This window comes from Polypterus senegalus, chromosome 13 (assembly GCF_016835505.1).
Source record: "Polypterus senegalus isolate Bchr_013 chromosome 13, ASM1683550v1, whole genome shotgun sequence".
Classification (NCBI taxonomy): domain Eukaryota; kingdom Metazoa; phylum Chordata; class Cladistia; order Polypteriformes; family Polypteridae; genus Polypterus; species Polypterus senegalus.
In genome coordinates, this window is record NC_053166.1 from 51,468,827 (window position 1) to 51,487,043 (window position 18,217).

At 33.6% G+C, this 18,217-nt stretch overlaps 1 protein-coding gene across 5 annotated transcripts in view; it reads right to left on the reverse strand.

Moving 5' to 3' along the window:
- Positions 1-18,217, reverse strand: part of jakmip2 (janus kinase and microtubule interacting protein 2) — a 74,600-nt gene that overhangs the window by 17,463 nt on the left and 38,920 nt on the right. For all 5 annotated transcript variants that reach the window (XM_039775355.1, XM_039775353.1, XM_039775357.1 and 2 more), the window contains exons 11-18: positions 13,599-13,682; positions 12,023-12,085; positions 9,460-9,558; positions 8,783-8,881; positions 8,632-8,685; positions 7,485-7,550; positions 2,311-2,379; positions 1,802-1,879 (exon numbers count right to left, since the gene is read on the reverse strand). In XM_039775355.1, the coding sequence (XP_039631289.1) occupies positions 1,802-1,879; positions 2,311-2,379; positions 7,485-7,550; positions 8,632-8,685; positions 8,783-8,881; positions 9,460-9,558; positions 12,023-12,085; positions 13,599-13,682 (612 nt within the window). The remainder of the gene's footprint in view (positions 1-1,801; positions 1,880-2,310; positions 2,380-7,484; positions 7,551-8,631; positions 8,686-8,782; positions 8,882-9,459; positions 9,559-12,022; positions 12,086-13,598; positions 13,683-18,217) is intronic.

Sequence of the window (18,217 nt, forward strand, 5' to 3'; positions counted from 1 at the left end):
TGTAACATAACAAAATGTGGAAAAAGTGATGCGCTGTGAATAATTTCCGGGTGCACTGTATGTGCTATTTCGTAGTGTTTAGAAATTTAACCAGGTATCCTGTATTTACTTAACCCCAGGGACTTCAATTACAGTACATGCAAGTATATACAAGCATGAGTGGCAGAAAAAAGGCTTTCCGGATGCACTGTACCATTGTGCCCAGTGGATTACCACTGTGCCTCTAATAATTAATACATACATATAAAGGGAAAGCAATATACATTGTCTGTTCCTGATGCAAAAATAAACCAGAACACTTTAAAGCTGGGAAATCTTTTACTTCACAAGCATATGATCATTATTCCAGCTTTCCCAAAATACACACCTAATACATATATCTCTCCCAATCTCTCAATATTCTTTCAAATTCTCATTTAGTGATTTCTACCTGTGAACATCATTTTAACCATATACAGATTAAAGATCCATTTTCTACTGCATAATATTAAAATCTGTATTCAATAAACCAGACTTCTGTATTTTTTGTCTTGGCGCCTTCATTATTAATTCAACTTCTATAAAAATCATGTACAGTATTTATATATCTTTTAATATCTGCTTACTATGAAATGTACTACACAAAATAAAAATGTGATTGATATAATGTAATTGATTAAAGATGATGGCTCAAAATATATTTTTACATAAAAACTGAATTAAAAATTTATATTCACCCTATTTTAATTGCTGTTTTATTCAAATGTTTAGTAGTTTGTAAAACTTTTTGTTCTAAAATAAACAACTGACTCTGTCATGTTTCCAGTTTGCTATTAAGTGCTCTTTTAAGGTGCGAGGAATGTTGAAAAAGTTTCCATACTTTTATATTTTTGTTGGAAGCGGTGAAGGTGGGAAGAGTAGTAATTGGGCATTAAAAAGTTGGTACGACGCTAAGAAAATTGCATCGCAAACGAAGGTAACTATGTAAAAAAGTGATGTAATTTGTTTTTAAAAATCTTAAGAAATAGAGTTAAAAAAAGTGCGTAAACATTTTGAACGTCCTTTGTATATTCTGCAGTCAGGAACTAAAGTATTGATGACAGGTTGAACTGGTCTTAGAACACAGATGAACTATACAAAAAAGGGCAGAGGAAGCTCTTTTTTCTTAGGAAACCGTGTTCCTTTAATGTGGGAAGTGACATCCTTCACATCTGCTATAACTCTGTGATGGCCAGAGCGATTTTCTATGCAGTGGTGTGCTGGGTTGCTAACATCATTTTAAGAGAAGCCCACCAAATCAACAAGTTAATTAAAAGGGCAAGCTCAGTTATAGGACATACTCTGGAACTCCTGGAGATAGTAGTGAAGGATGGAATTAAAACAAAACTGAATTCCATTATGACTAAAGGTGCATATCCTCTCCACAGTGGGACTTTCAGCAAACAAATCATTCAGAAGAATTGTGTCAAGAAATGGTACTGGGGATCCTTAATACCAATAGCAGCACATCTGCATAATGCCTCACTGTGACTGTGGCAGCCAGGTTAGAACTTTCTTTGTTGTTATTTTTCTTGCTTTTCTTGCTGTCATTTTTCTTGCTTTACAGTCATTCTGGACTTGGCTCAGACCCAAGTGTGTGCATATATTTATTTATTCACCTATTTATGTATTTATTTATTTAAAGAGCTTCTGTAAAAAAGTAAAATTTCCCCCAAATAAAGTCCCATCTAGCTATGAATTAGTGACACAATAACAGCAAGAATGTTTTAAAGTTTGCAACAATCTTAAAGGAGATCAAAATAAAATTTAATTAAGTGGTTACCATATAGGCTTGGTCCAAGGCTTGTTTTCTATAGTCAAGCTCTTCTTCCAAATAGCCTTTTTGCTTGCAGAACATTTCCTATAAAATGTAAGATAAAATTGCAATTATGCTGTTGGCATAGAACATGCTAGAATGTAATTTTAGAGCCCTCTGGTGTTCAGTAATGAAATAGAATGGCTTTAAAACACTGTTCAAACATACACTGGTCTAATTTTAAGGTTGACTTAATCATCCCACTCTACATCTAACAAGAAAGGTAAAACTGGCTCTAATGTAAGAAACATTCTGACATTACAGCAATATGAATAGCATTTTAATCATCAGCTGTAGGGTAGCATTGGTAGCGAATATACAGAGAACTACAGATAACTAGAAACAGTATTCAAAATGTTTTTATTGTATTAATTTTTGAGCAGTTCAAACACAACTTAATCTTAAATTACGGCATAAACTTTTAGCTAATAGTTAAGAAGACATAGGAAAACGGAAAAAAAAGTTAATTGGCTTACCATTTCCATCTCCAAGTCAATCATTTTTTGATGTAATGCAGCCTCTGTACCTTCAATTTGTTGAATCCACTAGACAGCACAAAATATTCCAAAGAAGTAAGTATAATGAGTGACACATGATATCAAATATGAAAGTCAGTAGTTCTATAACCTTCATATTCGTACAAAACTCTTAACACATAAGCTACAATGTTGCTACTTGGACAATATTTTACAAAAAGTAACATTTTCTGTGAGCTCATCAACAGGAATGTATAAGGAGGGAGCGAGAGGTAAAGCAGATTACTTGATAGGCATATGTGAGCCATAATCAGACAGATGAGAGTTTGGCAATGACAACTGGCTTTTGTGATGTGAAATATTACTTCACTGACAGACAAGAAGTTACAGCTTGTGCTGGAAGCTGAGATATAAGGGTTAAATATAGTCAAGCTCACCTATACACCCATCACCAGCTTTGGAGAAAGACTTTATGGTAATGGGCAATTTCCTTTGTTCATCATTATGTCTTTCTCCACGAACAGTGATGTCCTAGGCAGAATTTAATGTGTGCCACTGGAAAGGATAATTTCAACAGAGCTCTGATTTAGAATGTGGAAACCTCAGACTATGTGTTTATGTATGTTGAAAGTAGTGGCACCTACTAATTTTTGTAATCCAATTTGAAAAATTCAGCACTTACATCTGAAATGACGGAACATTTTGAAGGCATTAATGAAGAAGAATGGCATGAGAAGTGAAATCATCATTTGAGTTTTGTAGTAGTCAAAAATTGTCTATAAGAAACAACATGTGCATACACAAGGCTTTCCACAAGTGTACCTGGCATCAGATTACCTTTAGACAAAGCGCTGTAAAGGAGGCTGTCCAACAATGGAACCTATTTTAAGAGGAACAATGCAGATTTCATCCTGAACATGAAACAATGGACCATATCTTGGCCCTTAAATAGACACAAAACCATAACTGGGTTAAGTAAAACTACTGTATGGCACTATGGGAATAATGATTTACATATTTGAGTAGCAAAACTAATACACAAATGCCTTGTGAGGATGGATGACTTGCATTACCCCTCTTTTTGGCAAATTTCGCAGAGGATACCAATTTGCCTTATGTTATGTAATCTCGGGTGCAGTAAAGATTATGCCTTACAAAAGGTGGCACACTTCCTGCAGATGTTGTGAGCATGTGATCTAAGTAAAGCAGTTTAAGCACCTTAGTGTCCTGTTTACAGGAGAAGTAGACATGATTGAAGGATGTCACAAGAACCGATAACTTCGGTCAATACAAAAATTCCACAAGCGCAACAGTACAGTATTAACTTTTTTGCAGTATTGGTAGTACTGAGTAAACGTTGGTGTTGCACTTATGCATGACTACAAGTAAACTAATTACTTTGGAAATTACAACAATACTTGAGAAAAACCAGAGTAAAAACTTAATATAAAAATGGCATGTCGAAGAGAAAAAAGGCAGAAGTCATGTCAGGAAATGCATGATGTTTTTTGGCAAAAGAATTTCTGGGCTTGATTGCAGTAATTATGTATACCATTACAAAAGGAGAAAAAAAATGTAATTACACACACACGATAGGCTTTTGTGACGGCCTCTTTTATTTCATTAATGATGTAACCAATCACAAGTGAGTTGTAACTGTTTAACTTGTAGTGTCATTAATTTGAAACAGAAAATGAAATGATGGTGAGATTAATATCTTTTTTAAATAGTGATCTTACAGAGTCTCGATAAAGGAACATTCACTTCACATTCACTCTGTAATTGCAATGGACATCCACAATTATGCATATTAGACTGAGAAGTGGGAGAGAACTACACACTGGCAATGCTAACGCCAGTTGTAACAAGTAAAAATTGTGGCAAGTATTAAATGAAGTGGCTATTTGTCTTGTCTACATCAACAATGAAATGAGCAGCTTCATCTGTAATCTATTACAGCATACACATTTATACATACATATCTATATGATACAGTGGCAGTGGTACACCTAGGGTAAGTAGGTATCCACTAAAAAGGACATTTTATTATATTAATATCTAGCTGTAAAACAACTGAAAAACAAAATACCTCAAAGACTCAAAGACACTTTGATTGGAATTTTGGTGACACTGTAGAAAAAAGAAAATTACCTAACCTGTGTGTTTTCTTAATTTGTCAGTAATAACACTGTAGTGAGTAGGCTATTTTAAAGCACCACATCTATTTTTCCTCTGAAGTGGAATGAAGTTTTACCAAAGCTGAAATAGGATGTGGTTACAAGCTCAAGGGGCACTGTACACCTCAAGTTCAGCTGGTAGGGATTCCTCATACCAAAGACAATAAACCACAAAAACATTGCTGACACAGCTCAGTAGAGAGAGGGCATGGACACTGTACATAGTGCCATTCAACCCATTAGATAACACCAAGGGGCAACCCATCCCACAACCCCTCCCAAATTAATTAAGTATAACCTGAACTGCAAGCGAAGAACCAAACACACACCCCCAACTCTCCCCACAGTCTTGCACCTGTGGGACATAAGTGTCAAAACTCTCACACAAGGGTGCGATATTTACACCTTTGCCTAGTGTACCAAAAACGCTAGCACCTACACTGGCTTTAAATACTGTATAGTTCACAATATCATTTTTTTTCTATAAGGTGCTGTTTGTAACTTAATTAATTCCTCACAGCACATATGGCAAATAATGAAATTCTTACACTGTGTACTGAAATTAATACATTATATAGTAAGCTTTGGTCTCCGACACAATAAACTGAAATGCTTACACTATATACTGAAATGCATACAGTGCTTTAGAATATATACATTATCTGCTGTGTTAATAGATAGTCAACAAACTTTGTTCCGTTTACCAGTGTTTTGTTTATATTTTGTCTCAAAAGCAGGAATGATCTACGGCAGGAATGTTTAATTCATGGATATGGAGCATGGTCAAAGCTAAACAGTTCTAGTGAACAAATGTAATAATATCCCCTAGTGGAAAAACAAACCTAAATACTGCATATAAAAAGGTACTTAGTTACGTCATATTTCTGATACACCCAATTAACCAACAGCACTATAACCGAGGTCCATTGTCTTAGGAAATGTCCCAAGTGATGCCAAGTTAACAGAGCTAGTACCAAAATAAAATTTATTTTGTATTTTCAGTGCTTCAAAACCCTATTTATACCACATGTGCTATGTTAACAGAAACACAATATCAACGAGATGGGCAAAGCAGAATACTTTATTACTGAATATACAAACTTAAATTAGTTTTTTTGAAGGCAAATGCAAATTAATATTTATGAGTATAACCACTAAAATGTTACAAATGTAGTAAACACACATAAGTCATATAGTTGAATTTTTTAAAAAGAATTGACTATACGAGTGTCAGTCCAGTTCATTTTCTAATTTTGGATTTGTACATAGGTTAAGTAATATTAAAGTCTGATCACACATATGATAATCTTAAAAAAGCATAACAAAAACTGTTAAGCAAAAAATAAAAGATGAATATAAAATTAAAAAGTCTAATTTTACACAGGAAACTTTAATGTTTGAACAAATGGAAAAAAGAAGAAGAGGTTTAAACAACTAAAGATCAGGAGTTTGTCAAACTTGAAATCTGAATTAATTTGATTAATCTGTTAATTATTACTCTTTAGTATTTTTTTAACCAGCTAATGATGAAAATATAAATGATAAAATTGCAAATGTTAGAAACAACCTGCATTTTAACACATGTTGCTAGAAAAACAGCTTTGAAGAGTTTGTTTAAATAAAAAATCCTGAATTTTATTTGAATTCATTAATTCAGATATAATAATGTCTAAATTTTTATTTTTAGTATTGGTTTCAAGCAGTGTTTTACAGTTACTGAAGGGAAAAAATGCATTTAGAATATGCACATGGTAAGATAAATCTGGTAGTTCATGATGATATAATCCTTCACAAACCCTAGACTGAAATCCCCCTAATGTTATAACTCACCTTTCGCACCACACCTATTTGTTGATACACTGGAGGAATCCCTATGTCTGTCAAAATTTAAAATTCAAGTCCTGCATTGTATTTTGGTATTTGTTAATGTCAATATTAGTATATTCATATGATAGTTAAGTAACATATCTATTTGATGATTAACCAGTAGTTTAAAGGTGTTCTTACTGTTAGTATTTATATATTTTATATACTAGAAAAAGACACAATATTTTGTTCACTTGAATAATGGAGGAATTTTTAATAAAAATAATTTGAATGGAATTTCTTTTTTACCCTGATATCGAATATGTATCAAGTATCATAATATTTTAATTGTATTTGTATCAGAAACAAAAATTCTAGTATTGTGACATCCCTAGACATGATATCAAGATGGAGCAACAGACTAATGTGGGCAGTGTAAAGTTCTTTGATGAAGCTATTAAATTGTATTATGTTAAACTTAAGAATATTAGCATGCACTAAATGTGATCTAAGCCAGCTGAACTTTGCCTTTCCTTGCTACAAAGTATTGTGAAACCCGCACTGATAATTGTAGTTTTTATTTTCTTCTACTCCATTGTCAAGTGGCCACATCCTTTGATGCCTGGATCCATTTTAGCATGGCCTCAATTGCATATCAACAAATGTTTATAGGTCTCTGTATTACTTTTTATTCAATATCTGTTTTCATGCATGTAAATGTTATATGGTTAATTAGTTTTCTGCAGCCATATTGTATTTATGAATTTGTGCCTGAGGTTTTAGCCTGTCCTCCCAGAAGACCACTATGGATGATTAATTGAAAACTGAATTTACTGATCAATCAATGCTCCCATCTTTATATGTGGTTCTGAATGCAGTGTAATGATACACAGAATGAGGTATACATGCAGTGAGTCTTTATAACTAAAGGGTTGTAGAACTCCATGACAGAGACAGAATTTCATCAATCTAGAAAGAACTACATCTCCCACTATAAAAAAAAGATTAAACAAAATAAGATACAAAGGTACTTCTAGTTTGATTACAAATTATAGCACTCACTTAAGCATTTGATGAGTTAAAAATGAAAAGCACTTTAAATATGTACCAATAATAATATTTTAATATTATTATTAATACTATTTTAAAAATAATAAGTACCAATAATATTACTGTACAAATTGAAATTACCTTTTCAGCTAGAGAAAGCACAGTGCTTGCTTGTATAATGGCAACTTGTTCTTCATTCCTTAAATTCTAAAAAAAGAAAATGTACACTATTTGTTACATTTTTATTTTACGTATGTAAAATGGTCCATTATTTATGAATTTTAGGCTGATTATACTGTATGTTACATTCAAGAATTCTTTACTCATCTCTACCTTAATAAAGCACTCTGCTCATACAGTATTATGGACAAACTGAAATCTAAAACTCATACAATACAAATTATTAGGAGAATCTATGATGCAGTGTTGCTGCCTGATATCTATTAGATTTTACCACCTGCAACAGAATGATTTACAGTTTCATTGTTTTTAACATTTTTTAACAAGATACTACAACATCCTGAAGCCTATCGAGGTAGCAATGATAAAAAACGCCTCTAAACAGGATGACCATTTATTGCTAATCACACTTTTATATCCATTGACACTAGGTAACATAGAGTCACAAATTATCCTAACCTTCTATATTTTGGATAAGGTAAAGAAAACTGGAGTACCTGGAGAAAAACCACCCAGACACAGGAATGCTGTACAGAAGTTAAGCAGGCAGTAGGTGGCATTCAAAATGAGTTTCCTGAAGCTGTGAGGCAATGTTTCTAAACGATGCATTATAGTAGCCCTCATTAACTATTGTCTAATGGTAAAATAATATTAACATATTCATAAAAAAACATGGCCTTACTCAAGAACTGTTCTTGTGAGTAAAAATTCTGGAGTAAAAAATGACATCAATTTACACCTATACTGCTTTTCTTTATTTAAGTTTCCCATAACCCAGTGTTTATAAATAAACTGAAAAAATAATTTTTAGCTATGATAACAATAGATATTTAAAAATTTCTAAATTCATTAAAGAACCTACATAGTGTAATTACTATCATAAATGTTTAATACTGTAATTACTTAAATGAATGCAAAATTATTGATTCTCTAATTTTCTCACTACTTGTTATTCAAGATCATGCTCACACTTGTAAAGCTGATCAGCGTGAATGCAAATGTAAATAACTCTCTTATGTATAGAACTATGTACCATTTACTAACATGGACAATCAGAACTCGTGAGGAAAAAAAATATGAAGAATACACTAAAAAAGATATTCCTTACCCCGTTATCTCCTAGAATATCCAAGAGCTTTATAAGATCAGGAATGCACACATCCTAGCAAAGAGAACACAACAAAAAAATTAAAACATGAAATGATTTAATCCAAATTCCCATAATAGGCTTGACAAAAACAAAGAAATCTTAGACATACTTTAACTCCTTCCTTTATGCAGTAAATCTGAAGAGCACTGATGCCATCTGAGAAGGGATGGATATTGAGACCAAACGGAGGAGACCTCCGCTCACGTTCCTAAAAATAAATACAACGAATGACCAAGGCAACACAATTACTAGTTGTACTTAATTATTCTGCTTTACATACAATATTAACATACTAGAGCTTATTGTTTATTTTAATTAAATTTTTTTTTTTGTGATCATCAACTAGGTTTAGAGGCAACAGAGTTGAAATGGTGTTGAGTCCTGACATTTACAGCCAACAACATACATGATTTCAAAAAGTGTTCCATATTTCTTCTGCCATTACCAGAATGATTTGCCATGAACCTTATTTTTTTAGTTTCGCATGGCTTTGCTTTTTATTAGTTGTGGAGCATTAATCTAATGATAATAATAATAAAAACATCAAATGTTTCAGACTGCTTTAACGTTAAAACATTGTTCATGTTGTCAGAACAATTATATATTTTGGTAGAAGTAGAAAATTTAAACAAAGCTAATATTTATAATATGTTCAAAACTAAATTTCAAATTTGTAGTTTATCTGTAAATAGAGTATGTATTATCACAAGTACAGACATAATTCAAATTACTTGCTTTGGCTGGTCAACCTAAGGTAACAGCACAACTCTTTTTAAAGCAGGTTACCTCTAATTCTAAGATCCGAAATTCCAGCAACTCATTCTGGTCTCGGGAGTCCTGGAGTTCTTGTTGTAGACGACTGACATCCGCCTCAAGCTTTTCTATCTGTACATAAACAAAATAACTCCCTGAAATTGCTGTCCCTTTTGGACACATAATTTACCCACTGTATTATAACTACATGGTTAACCCCAACAACTAACATTTCCAATACATTTTATAAAAATGGGATATTATTAAAAAAATCTTTCATGTTGAAAAAATAAGGCTTATTCTAAATAGCATTGATTGTGTCAAGCATTTCATTTAGTTTACTATGTAACCCATGAGATAAAGATCTACATTGTTATGAGGTAAAGTTAAATTAACCTGTAAAGCACACTGTGATAGCATTCATTATGAAGGATATAATATGACACAGAAATTAATATTACTGAATTAAAATTAATTTAAACGGTACCTAAAGTAGGTGAGAAGAATAATTTCAACATTACTTTGAAAATAATATGCAACTGAGGCTTTGTATTTTTCTGAAAGTTCAATGTAATCACAGTTTAAAGATGCATAAAAAGTTTGTTTTAGATATTGCTACTTTTTACATTTAAACATAAAGCCATAATCAATATGTCAGCATAGTAATTAATAGTTGGTGGCTGGACACTTGTGCGAAAAATAAATTCTACTACAGCATAAAATATGAGTATTTTAAAGTATGCCACTAACATTCAACAAGTCTGATGTTGTGCTCCTACATTTGATTCATTAAATTGCTAGAGAGAATTTCCTGCTACTTTAGCTTAGACATACATTTTCAATCCAGTTACAATGTATAATTATTTTGCAGTGTCCTGATGTAAAGTTTGTAAGTACTTTGACAGATGAGAAGTCTTTTGACATCTGCAGTATTTTAAGTAACCAAACTGAGAAGGATTCCAGGTAACATCAACCACGATGTCATCCAAAGATAATGTGACTCACTTCCAAGTCTATTATGTCAGGAATGCAGCTGTTGGTAAATGGGAAACACCACTGAAGGAGCAATTTTCAGATATTTTATTATCTGTAAAATTAAATGCCAGAACTGAGGATCAAATAACAATGCAGTCATTGGTAAGAAAACAAAACACTTGTTCATTCCCTTTTCTCTACAAAGCCAAATCTCAGGATTCCAGGACAGTAATTCAGCTTAATTAGAAACTAGCAAAATACCCGCGCTTTGCAGCGGCGAAGTACTGCCTTAAAATTTTTATTAAGAAGAAAATTAAACCTTTTTAAACTGAGGGAAAATATACCAATAATTATTTGTTAAGGATCTCTTTGTATACCACATTGTCAGTTCGGCCCTCCGGTTTAATATGATCAAGCTGTGCGCTGAGCTTACTCTTGAGCATGCAAGATACACTTGGCCATGTGAAAAGTAATCTTGTTTCAAATCTCACAGCTTGGATTGCTGCTCTCATAATCGGTTTGAGTTTCACGGTTTGTTTCAATTATGACAGCATTTGCAGGACTTGTGTTGAAGTGACATTCGGCATCTGTCAAGCGTTGTAAGCATACAACCGGTTTCATCGATAACTTCACATCCAGCTCAGCCTTCTACCTACACGGGAAGTTGGAGAATTAGTGATGCTGGAAAGTTCAATATGGCAGCCGACAGTGGCGTCATACCACCAAAATAAGTACATACATCGGTTTTGGTTAGTGCAGGGAAGCCGCCTACCAAATTTCGTGAAGATGGGGCCATAAATAAGAAAGTTCAATATGGCGGACATTGTTGACCGTTATGACCGTTACGTGTAGAATTTCAAAATGAAACCTGCTTAACTTTGTAAGTAAGCTGTAAGGAATGAGCTTGCCAAATTTCAGCCTTCTACCTACACGGGAAGTTGGAGAACTAATGATGAATAAGTGAGTGAGTGAGTGAGTCCGTGAGGGCTTTCCCTTTTATTAGTATAGATCTGATCATCAGCATTTCCCTTTGATACAAGACTGGGAAATTACAGTGACTGGTACAGGCATAATTCACATCTACTCTTAGTGATGCAAACATTCAGCCACATTTAGTTTCATAGGAAACAATTAGTTTATCATGCAAATGCATACTTTACATTTTTAGAATGGCGCTGATCTTTAGTTTTACATGAAGATATAAGTAAAACTTTATTATATTATACTCTGTCTTCATGGTCTGGCTTCAGGTACTGTGATTTCCTGATTATGGCACTCATAAGTGAACATCTAGATAGATGAGTTAAATGCTTTAATGTAACAATGGAATGCTTTTATTGCACTAACACTTGATAATTTCCTTCATGTTAAACATGTTAATAGCAATGGACTATTAGAATTCAATCATCTCTTTTTTGAATAAAACATGTCACACTGATTATATAATATAACTTATTGTACCCTATCAACTTACAGTTAAAGCCAATCCGATTTTCTTAGTCAATTTTATACTTCAGAAATGAACTGCTGTGTTTTAAAACCAGCAAATCTGCACAAGTATGAACAAAACATTGAGCACTGAAGATTTAATTAAATGAAATCCACCAGATTTACAATGTACCTTTTCTAGGAGCTCTTGATTCCTTTTAAGAAAAAGTTGTTTTTCTTCAACCCATTTTGAATCCTGCAAAAAATTACACCATAAGTAAATGCTTCTTTCTCAGAATTACATTAATTTCATTTTTCTTACATCTCAGAACTTAATGCATTTACACTGAAGATGAAATTGAAGCTTTCATCCACATATTTATAAAACTTTGTTATCCAATTTTCTTAAAATAGTTTGCATACTACAGCTTTACATTGAACGTCTAACTTAACAAAATTCTTTGATTTGACTTTATGTAAAACCAGAGCGCCCGGAGGAAACCCACGCAGACACGGGGAGAATGCCTGGGATTGGTTCCTGCCTTGTGCCCTGTGTTGGCTGGGATTGGCTCCAGCAGACCCCCGTGACCCTGTGTTTGGATTCAGCGGGTTAGAAAATGGATGGATGGATGGACTTTATGTAAAAAAATTGACTTACATCCTTTCACCAAAATAAGACTATATGTGCAGTATGCAATAAAACACCAGGTGAAAAGTGAGACAGACATCATTCAAAGTGGGGAAAAAGCAATTCTTTATATATTTCAGGTGTTACAGTATTTAACCATGATAATAGTTCTTCATAGTGCTGTTCCCAACTTAAAATATCTAAATACTCTAGACCTTACTTATTAAATTATTTCAGCCTTAATAAATAGGGTATACAGTATGGAGTATTACTCATGCCACAACAACTCTTTAAAGGAAATAAATATTTTAGCAACACTGCAACACTAGTAAGCTCTTTTTTGTAAAAGCATGATTGTGTTTGTAGAAAACTTTTTACAAGTTTTGTTGAATAAATATAATTCCTAATTATTCAAAGTTATTAAATTAAACAAAGATTTAAGATATTTGATTTTGTTCATGCAATCTTGATAAGAATATGCAAGGAACTGGAATCAACCTGGATACTTTTATAAAAGTATTAAACTAATTCACTGATGACTAATAGTATGCTCAATGCTGGAGAAGTCTGGTCTGGTACATTTGCATGCTTATTTATTTAAAGTGCATGACAAATGTCTGAACCGATTCATCCATTTCCTGCTCCAAGTACCAGATATTTAACCAGCATCTAATATATTGATATTATGCTACTATTATGTAAAATATTGTAATTCAAAAACTCAGCTATTTAAACTACAGTTATACAGAAATATTGTTTTTTCACATTTCACTGTATTCCGAATATTATTTTACCTGTACATCAGCTAGTTCAGCACAGCTTGTTGGTCATTTTTTTAAAAATAAAATAAATTTTGCTTTGATACACATTTTAAATAGTTAAATTGACAGCTTAAAAATACTTGCTATATTTTATTCATAGCAAAGATTTTAAACTATGTGAATAAAACAACTTACACTGATTTTTAATATCAGAAAAGACTTACTGTTTACAATTACTGATAGAAAGTTACAAAATATTAAGAGGGGTTACCTGGAAATGGTGTTTAACCCTTTCACTTTTTTCAGATCCATTTTATATCTGCCATAAATAAAACAAAATCCATCACTGAGATGAATGTGCTTACATTCAATGTCCTTACCTGTCCTTTCTGTGTCAGTTCTTTTTCTAGATCTTCTATTTTAGCTTTGTACCTCTGAACTTCAGCTTGAAGTTGTTCATGAGCCTGTTTAAATGAGTAAAGAAGAGGTCTACAACATCTGCAGCATGACCACCTCTATTACAGTTTATATGAGTTTTTTTGGAACTCTGAAATTCATGCAAGCAAGAAATATTGTTGAATACTATTAAATAATATTAGTATTGTTTTTCACCACTGGATGTTTTAAATTACTAGTCTGTACTGTGAAACTGTTGTAAGGACATTTTTTCTGTTGTTCCAAAATGTAATTAGTATACAAATATGTTCAATACAGACAACTTCATTCATTTTAAGATACATGGAAAATAAGAAAAAAAGTAGTATGTAATAAAAGAATGTAACAGGATGCTTTCTTTAAAGCTTACGGTCATTATATAAGTGTTAGTGTGTGACTGGGTTGGACCTGTGATGGACTGTGTTTCTGTTCACTGTTTATTCCAGATGCTGCCAGGATAGGCTCCAGCACCATAAGCCTTACCTGGATAAAATGTGTTTGACAAAGCCATGTTGTTATATTACAAAAGAAAACATTCTCAGTTGCATTTACTGAAGAATAAGAATTCTCAAATAATTATTTCTAAAGTTTTAAAACCTTCACCTTGAACAGATCATATTTTTGTAGACACATTTTTTAAAAGTATTTGCTACTGGGTGATGCTTCTTATCAAAAGGTGTTATGGTACTGGAGAGAAAAGTCTTCCTGGAGCACTTTGAGTGGGTATTTCAGGGAACTGTCCTCCCAGAGCAACTAAAAATAAGGGCTGCATTTGCTAAAATAATTATTTTCTTCAGCATTTCGTACAGTTGATCAGTTTAATAACCTCAGCTCCAATAATTCTGACTACTTGTCTCATAACTTGCTGAGTTTTTTCATATTATGATTTGTTAAAGAAATACTTTCCCCCAAAAATATTTTTATATGCCACTTACCCCATGTAGTTTCCAGTGGTGGCTTAAGAAAAAATTCAGTCTCATGTTTTCATGCAGCATGAGAGAAAATGGTTTATGATATAATGGAATGTAATAGTGACATGTTCTGTCAACAACAAAAGATGTGAAAAACGTCCATGGTAAAAAGAAAAATAATTCTCATGAAACTCATGTTGCATAATCCACATGTCCACTATTCATTGATATGCTCAAGAATTGCAAAACTAACACATTTTTTGATAAACTATTATTAATACAGTACTTGCTTCTGGAAAACTCAGAGTACAAGATAAACAGGAAAGAGACATTCCCATGATTCTGTGCATTTGAATTGAAGATCCATCTCTCATTCATAGGTCAAGAGACTTGTCTTCAATTCAAAAGCAAAGCATTATGGGAATGCATCATTCTGGTTTATCTTCAGATTTCTGCATGTCAGTATTAATAAGATTTTAGGAGAAAATGTATGCCTTTTGCATGTTTTGAGCATATAAAATGAAAAAAAGTCATGTGGATTATGAGACATATGCTCTGCGAGAATTTTTTTCCCATGGATGCTTTTCACATTGTCTGCCATTGGACTGTTTAATCTCAATCTGAATGAAAACAACAGAGAACAAATTCTTTCTCAATTACCACTGCAAACTACATGGGGAAAGCAACTCATAAAAAAAATATTTTTGGATGGAGTATTCTTTTGGGCAATTTAACTAGGTAATGAACCTGGAAATAATTACAAATTGCATTACAATGTGATAAAAGGATAACATGATATAAAATGGATTCAGACACCTTCATTTTCTGTATATTTATTGTGTTGTAGACTTAATTTAAAAAGGATAAATTTGCCATTTTTACCACTCAATCTACATTCAATAACCCAGAGTGACAAAGTAAAAAATGTTTTCAGAAAGGTTTGTAAATTTATTAAAAATAAAAAAAAATCTATTTAGTATTTAGAATCTTTACTATGGCACTCCAACTTGTGGTCAGGTTTGCATTAATTGTCCTTGAGATGTGCCCACAATTTACAATGCATGTCAGGTCAAAAACCAAGCCATTATGTCCGAGGAACTCTCTGTAGACTTCCATGATTAAATTGTGCTGAAACATAGATCAGGACAAGGGTATAAAACCATTCCTAAAGCTTTCAGTGTTTCCAGGAGCACAGTGACCTTAATTATTTATGAAACGTGAGAAGTCTGGATCCAACAGACTTCTTCTTAGATTTGGTTATTTAGGCAAACTGAGTAGCCAGACAAATAGGGTCTTGGCCAGGGAGGTGAACAAGAACCCAAATGTCACACTAACAAATTAATTTACTATAGCAATAGTCAACCAACCTAACAAACAAACAAGGCCAAGGGAGAAGCCCTCGGAGCTTAGAGGCCAGGAGGTTACTTCCCAGTCCTTAACCTTATTCAAAGCCTGCATGGCTCTAGGAGAACCTCGATGATGAGGTCGAATGACTCCTTCTGACGACCCCGTAACTAGAACCAAAGCCCAGATGAAAAACATGTATGACAAGAGCCATATGACTTCGGCCGGTGGCTCCGTAGCCAAGACCAGTATGCAGCTCAAAGCCCATAAGGCCAAAGGGGAGGCGGGGGAGCCAACAGGCTGATAATTCTAAGGACACTATCCACTATCTGCACCTAGATATGGCCCACATAAGGATAGCACACAAGGCCAAGGAAGAAGCCCCCAAAGTTTAGACACAAGGAAGCTATTTCCCAGAACCTAACCCTAACTCAAAGCCTACAGGGCCAGGGAAGCTTGGACGACGAGGATCAAGCATCACATCCCCAAAGCCTAACCCAACTCCAAAGCACACAAGACCACAGGGGAGACTGGGGAAAGAGAGCAACAAGCCAATAACTTTAAGGGCTCATTTTTTAGTGTGATGAGATTAAAATTGAACTCTTTAGGCAGAACTCCCAGCACTATGTCTGGCAAAGATTAGCTGCTGCATATCACCTGCCTAATACCATCCCTGTTTTGAAGCATGTAGCATACACATGATATGGGATGCATCTCAGTGACAGGGAAAGGGAGACTAGTCAAAATTGAGGGAAGGAATGATGCAGCCAAATACAAAGAGGTTCTTGAAGGAAACCTGCCCCAAAGTGCATGCCACTTCATACTGGGGTGATGGTTCACCTTTCAGCACAACAATGACTCAAAGGAAAGAGCCAAAAATATGCTGGAGTGGTTTCAGGACAAGTATTTGACTATCCTTGAGTGGCCCAGCCAAAGCCCAAACTTAAACCCCAAATAATAACTGTGGAGAAACCTGAAGATGACAGTTTACACAAGTTTCCCATCCAGTCTAACAGAGATTGAGATAACCTGCCAGGAAGAATGGGATGAACTGTCCAAATCCAACTGTGTAATGCTCATTGAGACTTACCCAAGAAGACTGAAAGCAGTACTTGTTACAAAAGCAGCTTCTACAAAAGTACTGAATTAAAGGTGTGAATACAAACATAAATAAGAGATTTTTGATTTTTAATAATTCTGCAAACCTTTTTGAAAACATCAGTCATTTATACTACAGTTATAAACCTTGTACACTTAGCCAGAGCGGGTACAAGAAAGTTGCTACCACACTGTTGTTGCCAGCATATAATGTTGGAAAACAGAATAAGCCAATAACATCAATTTTGTTATTTTCAAACCCTTATTTGGTATTTTATTATTTTTTTACCCTTATTCTACATGTTTTGCCAATGTTTAGTTTTTTTCTTCCTACCCTACCAATTGGATGGACAAATATTAAAATTTATAGTACACTATCTATGGGAATGTATTTCGCAATGCATATAGAAATAAAAAGCATTGCCATTTCTTGCTTCTAGCACTGCTTTTACAACAGGACATAGCAACTGGATAGATAAATTGATACACAAACACACACACACACACACACTTGTCCTTTTATGACAAGTCTGAGTCTGAATAATTTCTGAATCAACTGTACATGTCTACTTTGAATGATCTGAGTTCACTGAAGAGCAAAAAGTATTCATTGCATTATGAGTAGATACTTTCTGTGGTAATATACTAATTATCGTTGATGTTGGTTCTAAGATATTTATACTCAGCCACTTCTTCTGTCTCCACTTCAAGATCCCTAAGAGGTGAACTTAATCGATAACTGTTTCCAAAAGTCAAATACTACATCTTACTTTTTTTGGCAGTCACTGAAATATATAACCACCTTTCTCCCATACCACACTATTCACATCTGCATACTTGATAATGGAATAATTGTCAATATTCCGTCTAAGATCATTAGTATACAAAGTAAAAAGCAAAGAAAACAGAACATAAACTTGAGTAGCCCTGCATTTGATTTAATTCCCAAGGAAATAGTATTATTGAGAAGTTGTGATGGTTCCTGAGGCTATTCTAATGTTTTTTTCTAAAGTTGTTTTCCTCCTAAACATTTTTCCATAATTGTTTTTTGTCTTTCTGTTGCATTTGATAAAGTCATTCATTTTTTGCATCATGCTCGTTGTCAGGGACTCTCAGCTGAGTATGTGTTATAATGTCCTTGTTAGAGGACAACAAACTACTGTTGCTTTTCATCTGAAATATAAAACAAATAAAGAAAAGAATCTGTTATA